This window comes from Cryptotermes secundus, unplaced genomic scaffold, assembly GCF_002891405.2.
Source record: "Cryptotermes secundus unplaced genomic scaffold, Csec_1.0 scaffold360, whole genome shotgun sequence".
Classification (NCBI taxonomy): Eukaryota; Metazoa; Arthropoda; class Insecta; order Blattodea; family Kalotermitidae; genus Cryptotermes; species Cryptotermes secundus.
The window spans coordinates 229265-242655 of NW_019720568.1; the positions used below are offsets into that span (position 1 = coordinate 229265).

A 13391-nucleotide genomic window follows, 5' to 3' on the forward strand; every position below is an offset into this window, starting at 1 on the left:
TTCGAGTCCCGATGAGGTCACTGGATTTTTCAAATTCAATTGACCTAATCTTTGAACTATGGCCCTGGAGTTGACTCAGCCTCTAACAGAAATGAGTACCCGAAATCTTCCTGCAAGGTAAAGGACAGCTAGCACATAAGGCTGACAACCCCACTGCCATCTGTGAGCCAACTGTCTAGAAAATGTGACAGCCTCAACCTCTCACAACTCTATGGGCCTCCACATCCTTTTATAGGGATAGCTTCACCTTCTTTACTTTTCGCTACTACCACCACAACCACCAGAACCACCACCACCACCATCACCACCACCATTGATACTGCAATTATTACAATCATCATCACTATTACTGCTACTAATACTACTACCACAACAACTACTACTACCACTACTATCACTGTTGCTCTTTTTGTTGCTACTATTCCCATAACTAAATAATACTGGAAAAGCACCAAGATTAGAGCTCAGTAACTGAGAAGTGAAATCTACAAAAACACAACAGTTCTACTTATCGTAGGTGTAAGTACTTTTAAAATTTTCAAACGAACAGAGATAAATGTAAAGCTATTCTGTGGTTAAGTATGCACCACATTATGCTATGGTAAAGTGGAGGAATAGCACCACTCATTCTTGACCTCGGCACTAAGCAGGAGTCATTGCCAGTTCCAAGATACTTGTGCTCTGTCTCAAGAGAAATAGCCTTTCATGCCCACCAGATAAGAATTTTGGTGGTGTCTCAGAGGCAGTCTGTGTATGGTGGCATAGAGAAAGATCCCAGTGGATCCCATCGATTTGTAATTCAGGGTAAGGTAGAATTCATTTGGAGGAACTGAGGTGGGCCATAAAACTCTTGCTAGCATCAAATTAACATTCAGAAAATTTATATCTGTACATATACAGACATTTATAGAGATCAGAACTTTAAATAAAATGTTTTTTACAAAATATCTGTCCCAAAAGCAGATGTAGTAATCTCTTTTGGACCTTCAGTTGTCAGTGGTGGGATGTCTTGTAACTGTTTTCATCTGTGTATGGTTTGGATGAGATATCCTGCAGAGATACACGAATAACTCGTTCTGTCTGCAGAACTTCTGTTGAAGTATGTGGTCAAGCATTCAAGTGTCACATATCAAAATCTCCATAAATAGGCAAGGAATTTTCTGCTTGTTTTCTGCTTGCGTGTCTTCCCTAGTAACTCAAAAAGAGTGTGCAAAGTGTAAAAATGCCACACATTTTAGGTTTAATTTATCACATTCACTTTCTTTTTGTTGAGAAATCAGTCAAGTGGTTAAATTCCAGTCACTAACATGGTGTAATTTGAAAGTGTGATTGGATTGAGTGATGCATAAATGGGTTGTGCATCTTGTACAGAAGGATTTTCTGATGCAGGGACATTCGCTGTAGTCTGCCTAATGACAGGAAAGTCAGTAGCAGCTTACAGTACTCAAGCAGCAGAAGGAAATACAACCAATGCAGAAAATGCCATCTACAGCCCCATGGAAGTTGCTACAGCTGTTGCCTTCATGGTTGGAATATATCAGGTACTGTAATTGTTCTCCCACAACTTTGAATTTTTGTTAATGGCAGAATAATTTTAGACAAAGACTGGGAATGAATGTATAAGGAAGTGTTACAGCCCATCTCTTAAGGTAGGCCTACTATCCCATTATTTGCCTAGAGGGAACAAGAAAGACTGTTGTAAATTTCTGTCAGGAAAGCTAACACTTTATCCAGGAGTACCATAATACATGAAAGGTAAATTTATATTTTGGATTTTTCCCCTTTAAATACACTTCCAGATTCATATAATCAGAATTCAGAAGAAGGGTGCAAGCTCAGTATATCAGTGTGATTATTTCAGGGTGTCATTGGTCCCCTTAAGTCAAAGAGAAACTTTGATGTAGAATATTTACCAGCAGTTCCACTTCCGATTTTATTCTTCACAACTTCTTCCTCCTGATTTCTGATATCATAAACACATTACATTATATTCATAATGCAGGAACTGAGTATGTAAACCAGCAGTAAGCATCTGGCTTGTTCCTGGATATAACTGTTTCCAGTCTTGGCCAAGGAACTGATATTATAAACAAAATTTGTTCTAAAGAAAGCAGTCTTCTGGGATGTGGAGCCATGTAGATGTGGTGTTAATTGACAGCGCCACATCCCAGAAGACTGCTTTCTTCATAGTCACCGCCATGAAGACCTCAAATCTTACAAAATCTGTTATAGTTTTCCTCAGTCACTCCATAAGAATGAAGGGATAAATGTGAGGGTTTCGAATTCATTCTTCAGTGTTGTTTTCAAATTTAATTTTATGTTAAATAATTACAACAGTTCATGGGTCCTATTACAATGCAAAACCACCTTTCTGACATGTCAGTTCTACCAATTCTCGTACAGTCATTAAAAAGCCAAAATTCATAGTTCAAATATTACAAACTGAAAGATGTGAACACTACATAAATAGAATATTACAATCAATAAGTAAATTAAAGCCACTGCACTGTCTTCACTTTGCCAGTCATGTTAAATATGAGATACTTTTATAAATGGCAAAACAATTTCTCTGCCTTGTCAAATGGTTAAAGTATGAAATCATAACTTTCACAAATATGCATAATTTCAGTTACATTCATATTTAGATGTCTACTGAATGGGACAAAAGGCGAGGTGACCATGTGCTTAATAACCAGATGCAATGAATTTGGTGTGTGAGGATATGTCCGCACACATTTTTCATCCCACCGCTAGATGGAGGTGAGTGGTTAGCTTCATGCTCTAACCACATTTTATTGCATTGTGGTCACATGGGAAGGACGATAGTTGCCCCAGGCACTCAGAATTTTAGTGCATCTATTGTGTGCCCTTGGGCCCTTCAAGAGTCCTGCCCATAATGGTAGAGCAAGAACCATCCAGACTAAGTCCTCCAAATATCCAGTGGTTCTGCACATGAAAAACCAAAGATCTGCATTCAAGCCGAGCCAGTGATGGACACTGACAGAGAGTACTGTTTCTTGGATAACTGTAGGCAGGATAATTTCAGCTGACTGCTTTCATTTAGTAACAGAGATAGCAGAGCCTTCATCACTGGTCTCAGCTAGACCAGCAATTAATGTCCTGTCAAGCCCTTAGTTTCCTTGTGTGCAGCCTTCCTCTTCCTGTCCCATTTCCTCTCCTACTCAGTCCATTTGTTCATCCAAATCAAGCAAAATGTTTCAGTCTCAACATCAACAGATCCGCATCAGAGCCCCTGAGAGATCTGGTTACATCTTTGCAGTAGAAGAGGACCCAGCAAAGAAGCCCTCTAATTCAGGGGGGAGGATGTTCTCTTGGACTATTGATGGAAGGGTGTCTCTAGCTGCGCCCCATCGTTTACCAACATGAACTCCAGCCAAGCCCTCAGTTCCTTTGACAGCATTGTTCTCCATGGCTTGCTTCATCTGATCAGACCAATTTTTCTACTTGACATTCAGGGTGCACAGCCCACCAAGAAACCTCTTTCAGCCTCACCATCAATGTACCCATTATCACAACTCCTGAAAGGTTTGACCCTCCCTCCACAGTAGTGGCAGTAGAAGACCCAGCAGTTGGGCCAAAGGGATTTCAGTCTCATCCATAAAAGACCATTCACCAGAGATTCTGAAAGATCTTGACTGCCCCCCCCCCTCCATTGCAGTACCATCAAATGCTTGGAGAATACACTCTCACCCCCTTCGGTACCCTCACATGAGCACCTGAGAATTTCATACTGGCCCCAGAGAAGCATAAAAAACAGCAACTTGGCCCTCCAATGCAGGGAGAGTATTTCCTTTCTTGGCACTACAGATGGAGATGGAGGGATATCTCCACCCATCCTCTGTCATTTACTGACAGTGACAACAGAGCTCCCATCACTGGTTCCAGAAGAGCTCTAGATCTCATAGAGAGTTTTCAGTCTCACTCTTAACGGCCTCTTGTTAGACCCCTTGAGAGATTTTTGCTCTACTTCACAGCAGGAGAAGACTCAGCAGCTAAGCCCTCCAACGTAGACAGGAGATATAGGGCTCTTGTCTGACCACAACTGAGCCAGAAGACTGAATTGGCAGAATGTGAGTGAAAGGCTAGATACCATGGGAGTTTGCCTTATATCCCATGAGCATCATTCACTACACTGCTCTCTCAGCATCACACAGGCATCAGTATGCTATCTCACACACTATCTTAGAGCATCAATATTGTCAATCAGTCATTCTATTCCACTTTGTGTGACCACGACTGGAGTTGGGTAGGATGACTTAGTGGCCTCTCTGACCACCTTAACCCAGTGTCAATTGGATACGAGACTGGGTGAACCCCAGAGCCACCATGAAGTTGGTGAAACACGAAAGTTTCTGATCTGGCCAGAAACTGAAACCTGGTTGGCCCTCCCAAACTTTGATTTTCAATAAGAACAATTACATATTTCTTTTACTGTTAAAACAGCTGAGTAAAGACTATTAGTATAATAGCAGAATAGTAGATAGTAGATAGTAAGAGCAGAAGAAAGTTACTGTTGGTTCCAGAAGACCTGATTCTACTATATAGCAAGTTTTGCAAGCTCTTTTTGCAGTTTAAATTTTAATTTTGTAACATGAATACGATTTGCTATTTCATCTACATGATGCATAGTTTAGTTATTTGCTAAACTATAAATGCTGTGTTCTGGTATGAACTAATTGCTTAGTTCCCTTTGATACAATATGGATTGCATAGAAAAGGACATCTCCAACAATTCTTTGTTGCTGCAGGAAAGTGTATACCTAGCCATCACCTAGCAACAACAATGGGATAGAGAGTCCAGTACAGTCCAGAAAATTGTTGCTGACCCTCAGTAGCACAGTGATTCTTGGTTCGAAGATCCACAGGAATCATAACCATATTTGACTCTCTGATGGCTCTGGGAGCCTTTAGACTACAACTTCAGCAGTATATGTAGTAAAATTGGGGATACACAGACAGATCCACAGATTCTCCTTCAATGGAACACAGGGTATAGAAAAGGTGTCCAACAATTCTTCTGTTGTTGGGTGTATTATGAAATATTCCACTGAGATGTGCTCAGGTGCCATGATATTGTGATGCATAGACCCAGTGTTAGTCAATGAGTGATACACATGGCCAACAATACAGTAGCAGTTTTTCTGTGGTCCCCGCATGGACCGTTGCTATGGAGCACATGCAGCTTAAGTGTGTGTGGTGTCATCACACAACAATAGAAGAAGTGATGCAGACAGGTGTTTCCTGTAGATCCACACCAAGGATGTTTTCTGTGCTGCTGGTCTATGCCAGGAAGACAGTTTGATGGAACAAGGGAGTACAATGGAGTACAACAGAGAAGGAGAACTGAGGTCAGTTTCCAGTAGGAAATAGTCATGAGAATTTAGTAGCTGAAAAAAGTCAGCCTCTGAAGATTAAATGTGTGAGTAGAAGATGTAGTCACAGTGACTGTTTTAATTACATTACCAGGATACATCTACTGAAGACTGGGACTCCTAGTGTGTGTGTCTGTATAACGGTGAACTGTAAATTGTGTAAATACGCAATAGCGCTGTGTTGCTTGTAAGTATGAGTTGACTGTATGAGGTGTTAAGAAATTTATTCACCAATCCAAACCCCATATACAGTCATTATTACACATGACAATATATACAGATATCAAGTTTCATGAAGATTGGTCCAGGCATTCAAATGTTAATAGTGGGTGATACACAGTTATACAGAGAGCAATGAGATTTCAAAAGCCTACTTTTATTTTTATAAAAAAGGAAAGTAGGCTAAAAGTGATGTTGGTGATTGTCAGCAGTCATTGTAATAGAATTAACTATATGGAAGAGATCCCTTCTGAGAAGCTAATTGTCACTATGCTAGTCAAGAAATCTCCACTCTTTTGTGACCCTGAAGGTTCATTAACATGTTCATAACAGCCTGCAGCAGGACCCTATACTGAGGCCGATGAATCTGATCCACATTTTCACATCTATTTCTTTGAGACCTATAGCATTCAAAGAAAGCTACAAAAGGGTACATAAAGTGTGAATACAAGGAAATTGTGTTTACTTGTTGGACATATATTCCAGTTATTTTAGTCAGAATCACACCTAGAAGGTGCAGATTGGTAATAGGGAATCTTAGTATATTTGTACAAGATTTGCCTAGGTAAGAAAAATTGGATCAATAAATCAATTTTTGACTGCACAACTGAGAAACTGGCTACTCCTAACAAATACACATTTACCCTATCTCCCATCCCATCCTTCCATATTGTGTTTCATTTACGTCCTTAGACGGTAAAGCAATTCTTCTACCCTGAATACGGAGAAAGCAGATGCATTTGAAACACAGATGATGACCCATATGTTTACAGAATATCAGTCCAGAAGACTCATGATCACAGCCTTAAGAGAATAATAGCTCAGATACAAATAATCACATGTTTTCTAACTGTTAACAGCTGCTAATGTATGTATTCCGAATGGGTATTGTGTGTACACTGCTGTCTGACACTCTGGTGAATGGTTTTACAACTGGTGCCGCAATTCACGTTTTAACATCTCAAGTCAAAGACTTACTTGGATTGAAAATTACAAGATATGAGGGACCATTCAACATAGGATTTGTAAGTATTAAACAGCATACACACAACTGACTACAGATAAATAGCTTTCGCCATTAATTCATCTGATAAGATAACACATTTGGAGTCAGGAGTTTGAACTTTCTGTGGAACTTATCTCCCTTTATACCTTCAACAAAAACTGACAAAAGTTGGTAATGGTAAGCAACTTCTAAAATACCTACAAAAATTAAGTAAGATAAACTAAAAAGGTAAATTTATCACTGGGCTTAATTAATTAAGCACCACCCCATGAAGATGTCTGGGGGACTTAACCTTGGCACAAGAGGTGAGCGGTTAGCTTCAAGCTGCTGCTACTTTACACCCAGGGAAACACCTCCTGGTACCCACTGTAATGAAGGCTGGTTTGACTCCAGAGCTGGTCTGCATGTTACAGAGAAGACAGTCAAGATGTTATGAAGTCCACTAACTTTCGTTACATAAATGTGGTAAAATAATTGATATTTGTTAACTGCACTCCATACCAACAAGCAGTGGTTCAAGAAACCCCAGTCTGATGAAATGAAGACACCATTTGCTTTCAACAAACTTCAAACAGAACTAGAAACGTTATCCAAAATATGCAGAACTTTGGTGCACCCATAACAACTTGAGGAGGAGAGACTAGATACATAAACAATGTGTTTCTCTATTAACTAGTAACTTGAAATTGCTCCAGATTTTTTAGATGTAAGGTTCAAAATTTTAATACTGTTTGTTTAATGTTGTATCACTTAGATAAACAAAGAAAGCTCTCAGTTCTAATTTGTACATGTATATGATAAGTGCTGGATAAACAGCACTTCAGTTTTCATTATACTTTAAAATCTGATTATTGTATTTTAATATGTATCATAAACCTAACAGCTTAGCAGCACAATTTCACGAAACTAGCATGGTGGAATGTACAAAACACGAAATATGCCCTCCCAAATCTTCAGTCAATAGAGTTTCTTGTATTTTCTCTGAAAAGCATTTGTATCAGTATGTTCAACATGCCAGAAGATGTTAAATTATTAATGGAAGATGTCTCCTTTCAGGCTTACATTGAGATATTCAACAAAATTGAGGAAGTTAATACAGCTGCTTTAGTTGTGTCTTCCATAACAATTATTGTGCTGGCCATTAACAATGAGATCCTGAAGGTAAGTGCACAGGAGGGTTTCTCCATGCATGTGCATGAATCAGGGCAGCCATCAACACTGTGGATTATTTCAGTCTCATAAAGTGGATAGACAGATTTTCATTAGTTAAAGAAATGAGCCACCCAGCCCTTAAAGATGGAAAGGCACTCCAAGATGAAGAAAAAATTTAAACTGCAAAATCACTTATATATCTACATAAACTATACAAAATTAAAATAAGTAAATATTTGTTTCCATCTTACATGATTTGACTCTCTGTCTCCCTTTTCAGGGGTGTTGAACAATAGTAAACAAACTACTAAAACTGTTACATTAAATTTTGCACCTTACAAAATACAAATATATTTATACACATTTAAATACTGTAATTCTCACAGTAAAATCCTATTCATAAGAATTCTAATGTGTTTTAAATTATTTTCATTTTCAACTTACACATGTGTCTGTTAGTTGTCCAACTTGCTAACTTGGTAATATAAAATCTTAAAATGAACGAAAAAACAGTTTTCTACTCAGTCTGGAAACATATTTCATTTCTGGTGACTTCTGAGAACCTACACAACTACCAGATACTAACATCAAATCCTCAAGAACAAACTCCATGCTGTTGAGTTCTTGAGTCCTTCTTGAGAAGCAATTAGTTACTAAGGCACTAAAGGATTTTCCAGTTTTTCAGGGAATTCAAAGTTCATTACTTTCCTTAAAAGAGCCCACCACTCGTCCATATCCCGAGCCAGATTAATCCAGTCCATATCACCACATCCTATTTCACTAAGCACCATTTGAATATTATCCTCCCACCCATGTTTAAGTCTTCTTAGTCATCTCTTCTTCTCTGGCTTTCCCTCCAATATCCTATATGCAGTCCTCTTCTCCCCCATTCATGAAAGATGAGAATGGCGATCAGCTTGCAGATTCCCACAACACTTTGAATGGGTGGAAGAACTATGAGTATTTCTATCAGTTATTGAATCTACATAGATTCAGTGATGTTAGCAGATAGAAATATGTACAGCTGAGCCATTAGTATCTGATCCTAGCTGGTTTGAGGTTGAAATTGCTATTGCAAAATTGAAAAGGTATAAATTGCCAGGTAGTAATCAAATTTTGGCAGAACTTATTCAAGCAGGAGGTGAAATATTACGTTCTAAGATCATACACTAATTACTTCTATTTGGCATAAGGAAAAATTGCCTATCAGTGGAAGGAGTCTATTATTGTACCACTTCACATGAAGGGTGATAAAACTGAGTGTAGAAATTATTGTAGGATATCACTGCTATCAACTTCATACAACATTTTATCCAATATTCTTCTCTCAAGGTTAAGTCCATATATACTCAGGGAGCTGAACCCTTCTTGAGAACCTTCCAATTGTGCAGCTACGATTAAATTATTGTGAATCATCAGTGTCGGTTCAACAAAATAGATCAACTACTGACCAGATATTTTGCATTTGTCAGATACTGGAGAAAAAATGGGAGTATAATGAGACAATATATCAGCTATTCGATGACTTCAAGAAAGCCTATGATTCAGTTGGGAGGGAAGTATTGTACAATATTCTAATAGAGTTTGGGATACCAATGAAACTAGTTAGGTTGATTAAAATGTGTTTAAACGAAACGTATAGTAAAGTCCGTGTAGGTAAATATTTGTCTGATAAATTTCCTATCCAGAATAATTTAAAACAAGGAGATGCTTTATCGCCATTCCTTTCCAACTTTGATTTAGAATATGCCATTAGGAAGTCCCAGGAAATCCAGGTGGAACTAAAATTAAATGGGTCACATCAGTTGCTGGTCTATGCTGATGATATGAATAGATAGATACATAGATACCATAAAGAAAAACAAAGGAACCTTAATTGATGCTAGTAAGGAGGTTGGTCTAGAAGTAAACACAGAGAAATCCAAGTATATGAGTATGCTGCTGTCTCATCATCAGAATGAAGGGCAATATCACGACATAAAGATAGCTAATATTTGTTTGAAGATATAGCACAGTTCTGATATTTGGGAATGACAGTAACAAATCAAAACTTGATTTAGGAGGAAAGACTGAATTTGGGTACAGCTTGCTACCATTCAGTCTAGAATCTTATGTCTTCTCATCTGCAGTCTAAAAAATAAAAATTAGAATATTCAAAATTACAATTTTTCCTGTGGTTCTGTATGGGTGTGAAACTTGATTTCTGACATTAAGGGAAGTATATGGTTGGAGGATGTTTGAGACAAGGTGCTGAGGAGAGTATTTGGACCAAAGAGAGATGAACTGATGGGAGATTGGAGAAAACTGCTTAATGAGGAGCCTCATAACTTGAACTTTTTGCCAAATTTAATTAGAATGATAAAGTTAAAAGGCAGGGCATGTAGCATAAATGGGGAGAAGAGGAATGCATACAGGATATTGGTGGGGAAGCCAGAAGGATAGAGACCACGAGGAAGACCAAGATGTAGGTGGGTGGATAATATTAAAATGGATTTTAGAGAGAGAGTTTGGGGTGGTATGGACTGCATCAATCTGGATCAGAATAGGGACCAGTGGAGGGCTCTTGTGAACACTGTGATGAACCTTTGGGTTCCATAAAATGCTGGGATGTTCTTGAGTAGCTGCACAATTGGCGGCTTCTCAAGGAGGGCTCAGCACCATGAAGTTAGTTATATTCGTACATGTTTCTAACGTTCTTGTTCTTACTGTTTGTTGCAAGCTCATCAGTTTTGTCTTTCAGATATTCCCTCTTTTTATTCCTCAAATGCTCCCTGGTTTCGTGTCTTATAATGTTCAGATTATCCCCATTTATTTGGCTTGCATCCTGTAAACATTGCAATGTGGCTTGTTTCCTTTGACCTAATAATTCTGAGCATCCTTCATTGAACCACGGCTTACGCTTCTTCAATTCATAATAACCTAGATATTCTTTGGCTGAAATTTTTATACTCTAATAGTTTCCCAAGCTCTATTAATATCCACCTCAGTGTCTAAGTTTTCCAAAGCTGCGAACCTATTTGAGATTTTTAATTGATGCCACTATTTACCTTCTACCTCATATAGATTATTGAGATCGAATCGCTCCATACTTGCATTGTTCATTTACTCACTGCCAGTCTCTCTCTAAATTATGACACCACAAGACAGTGATCAGTACCACAGTCTGCTCCCCTGAAATACTCTGCATCACACACACTTGAATGCCATCTCCTGTCTATCAAAATATGGCCTATCTGAATGCATGTCTTTCCATCAGGAGATGTTCAATTAAATTTATGAGTGTTACAATGAGGTAACATTTTAGTCTTGACAATTAGATTTTTGGATGTGTCAAAGTTTACTATTCTAACTCCATTATCATTAATAAATTTGTGTAAACTCTCATTCCCACTCATTGGTTTGAAAATATCCTCCTTACCCACTTTGATGTCAAATTATAAAAATTTGTACACATTTTCGGTTATGATAATGAAGTATTTTATGGTATCATGTACACAATCTTAGTACACTGAGCCCTTCATGAGAACAATGGGATATATCACTGCCAGTCTACCTCTATATTGATACTGTCAATGAAGTCCTATGTTCAGGGTTCTTCCTGAGAAAGTGACATTCATGCAACTCTTCAAGAAATTCCCTCCCCTTTATGGAACCTAAAGGTTCATTACTATGATCACAGGGGCCCACCACAGGACCAAAAAAAAAGTTACTTATCTAGCTGGATCCAACCTGCACCAACTTACTTTATTCCTTCAGGATAACTTTTAATATTAATTTCCAAGACATTCATTTGAACTCTTCCCTTCAGGGTTCTTGACTAAAGTTCTGTATGAATTTCTCATTTTCTCATGCATGCTGTATGTCCCATTCATATCAAACTTCTCCATTTCATCATCACACCATCTTGTGATAATTGTGAGCACAGAGTAAAATTTTTAACAGAGCATTTATAAACATATTTCATGCACAGAGCACACAACTAAATTCAGGATATCATAGAAGCACATTCAGAGTAGGCATTCAAAATTAAAACATCACATGCCTCCACACTGAATATAAAGCCAAGATTTCAGAATCTCAAACTGGATGACATTAATCATCAACTTACTAATAATCAGTAGCTTGATCATTACACTAAATATCTTCATATTTGTTCTAGTACTTGAAAATTCACTTTCAGAAGAAATTAAAATGGAAATTTCTGCAGGAAAAATTTGTACGAGACTTTATATATAATTAAATTACTTCTGTCATTCATGTGACACATATGTTGGCAGCCTCTGGTGAGAAAACGATCCGTCATACCCATTCCCATAGAACTGATGGCTGTCATAATTGGAACATTGGTATCTACATATATCAATCTGCAAGATGAATATGGGCTGCAGCCTGTAGGTGATATTCCAACAGGGTAAGTAAGCATAATCACACATCCAATTTACACCCTCATTAGGTGACAAACTTTACACAGATGTCATGAGGTTCAATTTACAGCAATGTATGTAACTGAAAGTGCTCATTGCTCTTATCAGAGAGCATGGCATGTCAGATACAAAAATGTAAACATGAAGAATCATGCAGATTTTGAGGTTATGAAGATTTCTGTCTTCTAAGATATAATGCTTTGCAGTTCATTAATGAACTTTCACTGAACTTCCGCATGAAGAAACATTCTCAGCAGACAATTATACACATTTCAAGTTTTCTTAGTTAAATATATGCACACTAGATGGCAATAACCTGTAGAAGAGAGGCGCTGGAACATTACAGTAAGACCGTGGCAAAAAATTCTTAAAACGTATCAGTAAAAGGACACTAAGGTACTGTATTTCTATACAAATTCTTACAGAAATTGCTTATCTCCAACAAGGAGAAGTGTCTAGCTCCAAACTGAGAGCAAGACTATAAGGAAGTTATGCTTTGTTACTATAGATTTATACCAAGTAACTTCAATTAATATTTGGATGCTGCATGTGTCTAATGATAGATATCCAAAGCTGGGTTTCTGAGCCTTTCCTGTGTTGTCAGTTAGTGGATAATTCATTTATAATTTATAAACAAGTAACTCTTTAAATGACTGATGAACATGTTTCAACACAGAGTGTTGATCACACCAAGTGATATCCTCATGTAACAATTTACATAACTGTCCTCAGGTTGCCATATCCAACACTGCCAGCCTTCACAATTTTTCCAAAAATTATGATGGACAGCTTCACCATCACAATGGTAGCTTATACTATCTCAATGTCAATGGCATTAATTTTTGCTCAGAGACATAATTATGAAGTGGACTCTAACCAGGAACTATTTGCTCAGGTATTGTAAAAAGTTTCAAACTGTTATACTGTCAGAATCTAAGAATTTGGAATAAAGATACATTAAAAGTTTCTTTCTTTCATTACATGAAGGATAGTTATAGAACCCTTTTTTGGAGGGGATACAGTGTTCTGTCCATTATTGATATTAATTGGCACCATCAGAAGCATCCTTAATTGACTTATAATTAATCAAATTTATGAAATTTAAGTTAAAAGCTTAATTCTTTCCAGCATGATCAGAATTTGAAATTTTCACTCTATAAACACAGTTTCTGATGTTTAAATACACAAATTTAGTAA

At 37.7% G+C, this 13391-nt stretch overlaps 1 protein-coding gene across 1 annotated transcript in view; it reads left to right on the plus strand.

The window, feature by feature from the left end:
- Positions 1-13391, plus strand: part of LOC111869007 (solute carrier family 26 member 10) — a 54144-nt gene that overhangs the window by 25621 nt on the left and 15132 nt on the right. Inside the window, exons 5-9 of the mRNA XM_023860179.2 lie at positions 1390-1541; positions 6473-6637; positions 7675-7779; positions 12048-12181; positions 12927-13089. Coding sequence (XP_023715947.1) covers positions 1390-1541; positions 6473-6637; positions 7675-7779; positions 12048-12181; positions 12927-13089 — 719 coding nt within the window. The remainder of the gene's footprint in view (positions 1-1389; positions 1542-6472; positions 6638-7674; positions 7780-12047; positions 12182-12926; positions 13090-13391) is intronic.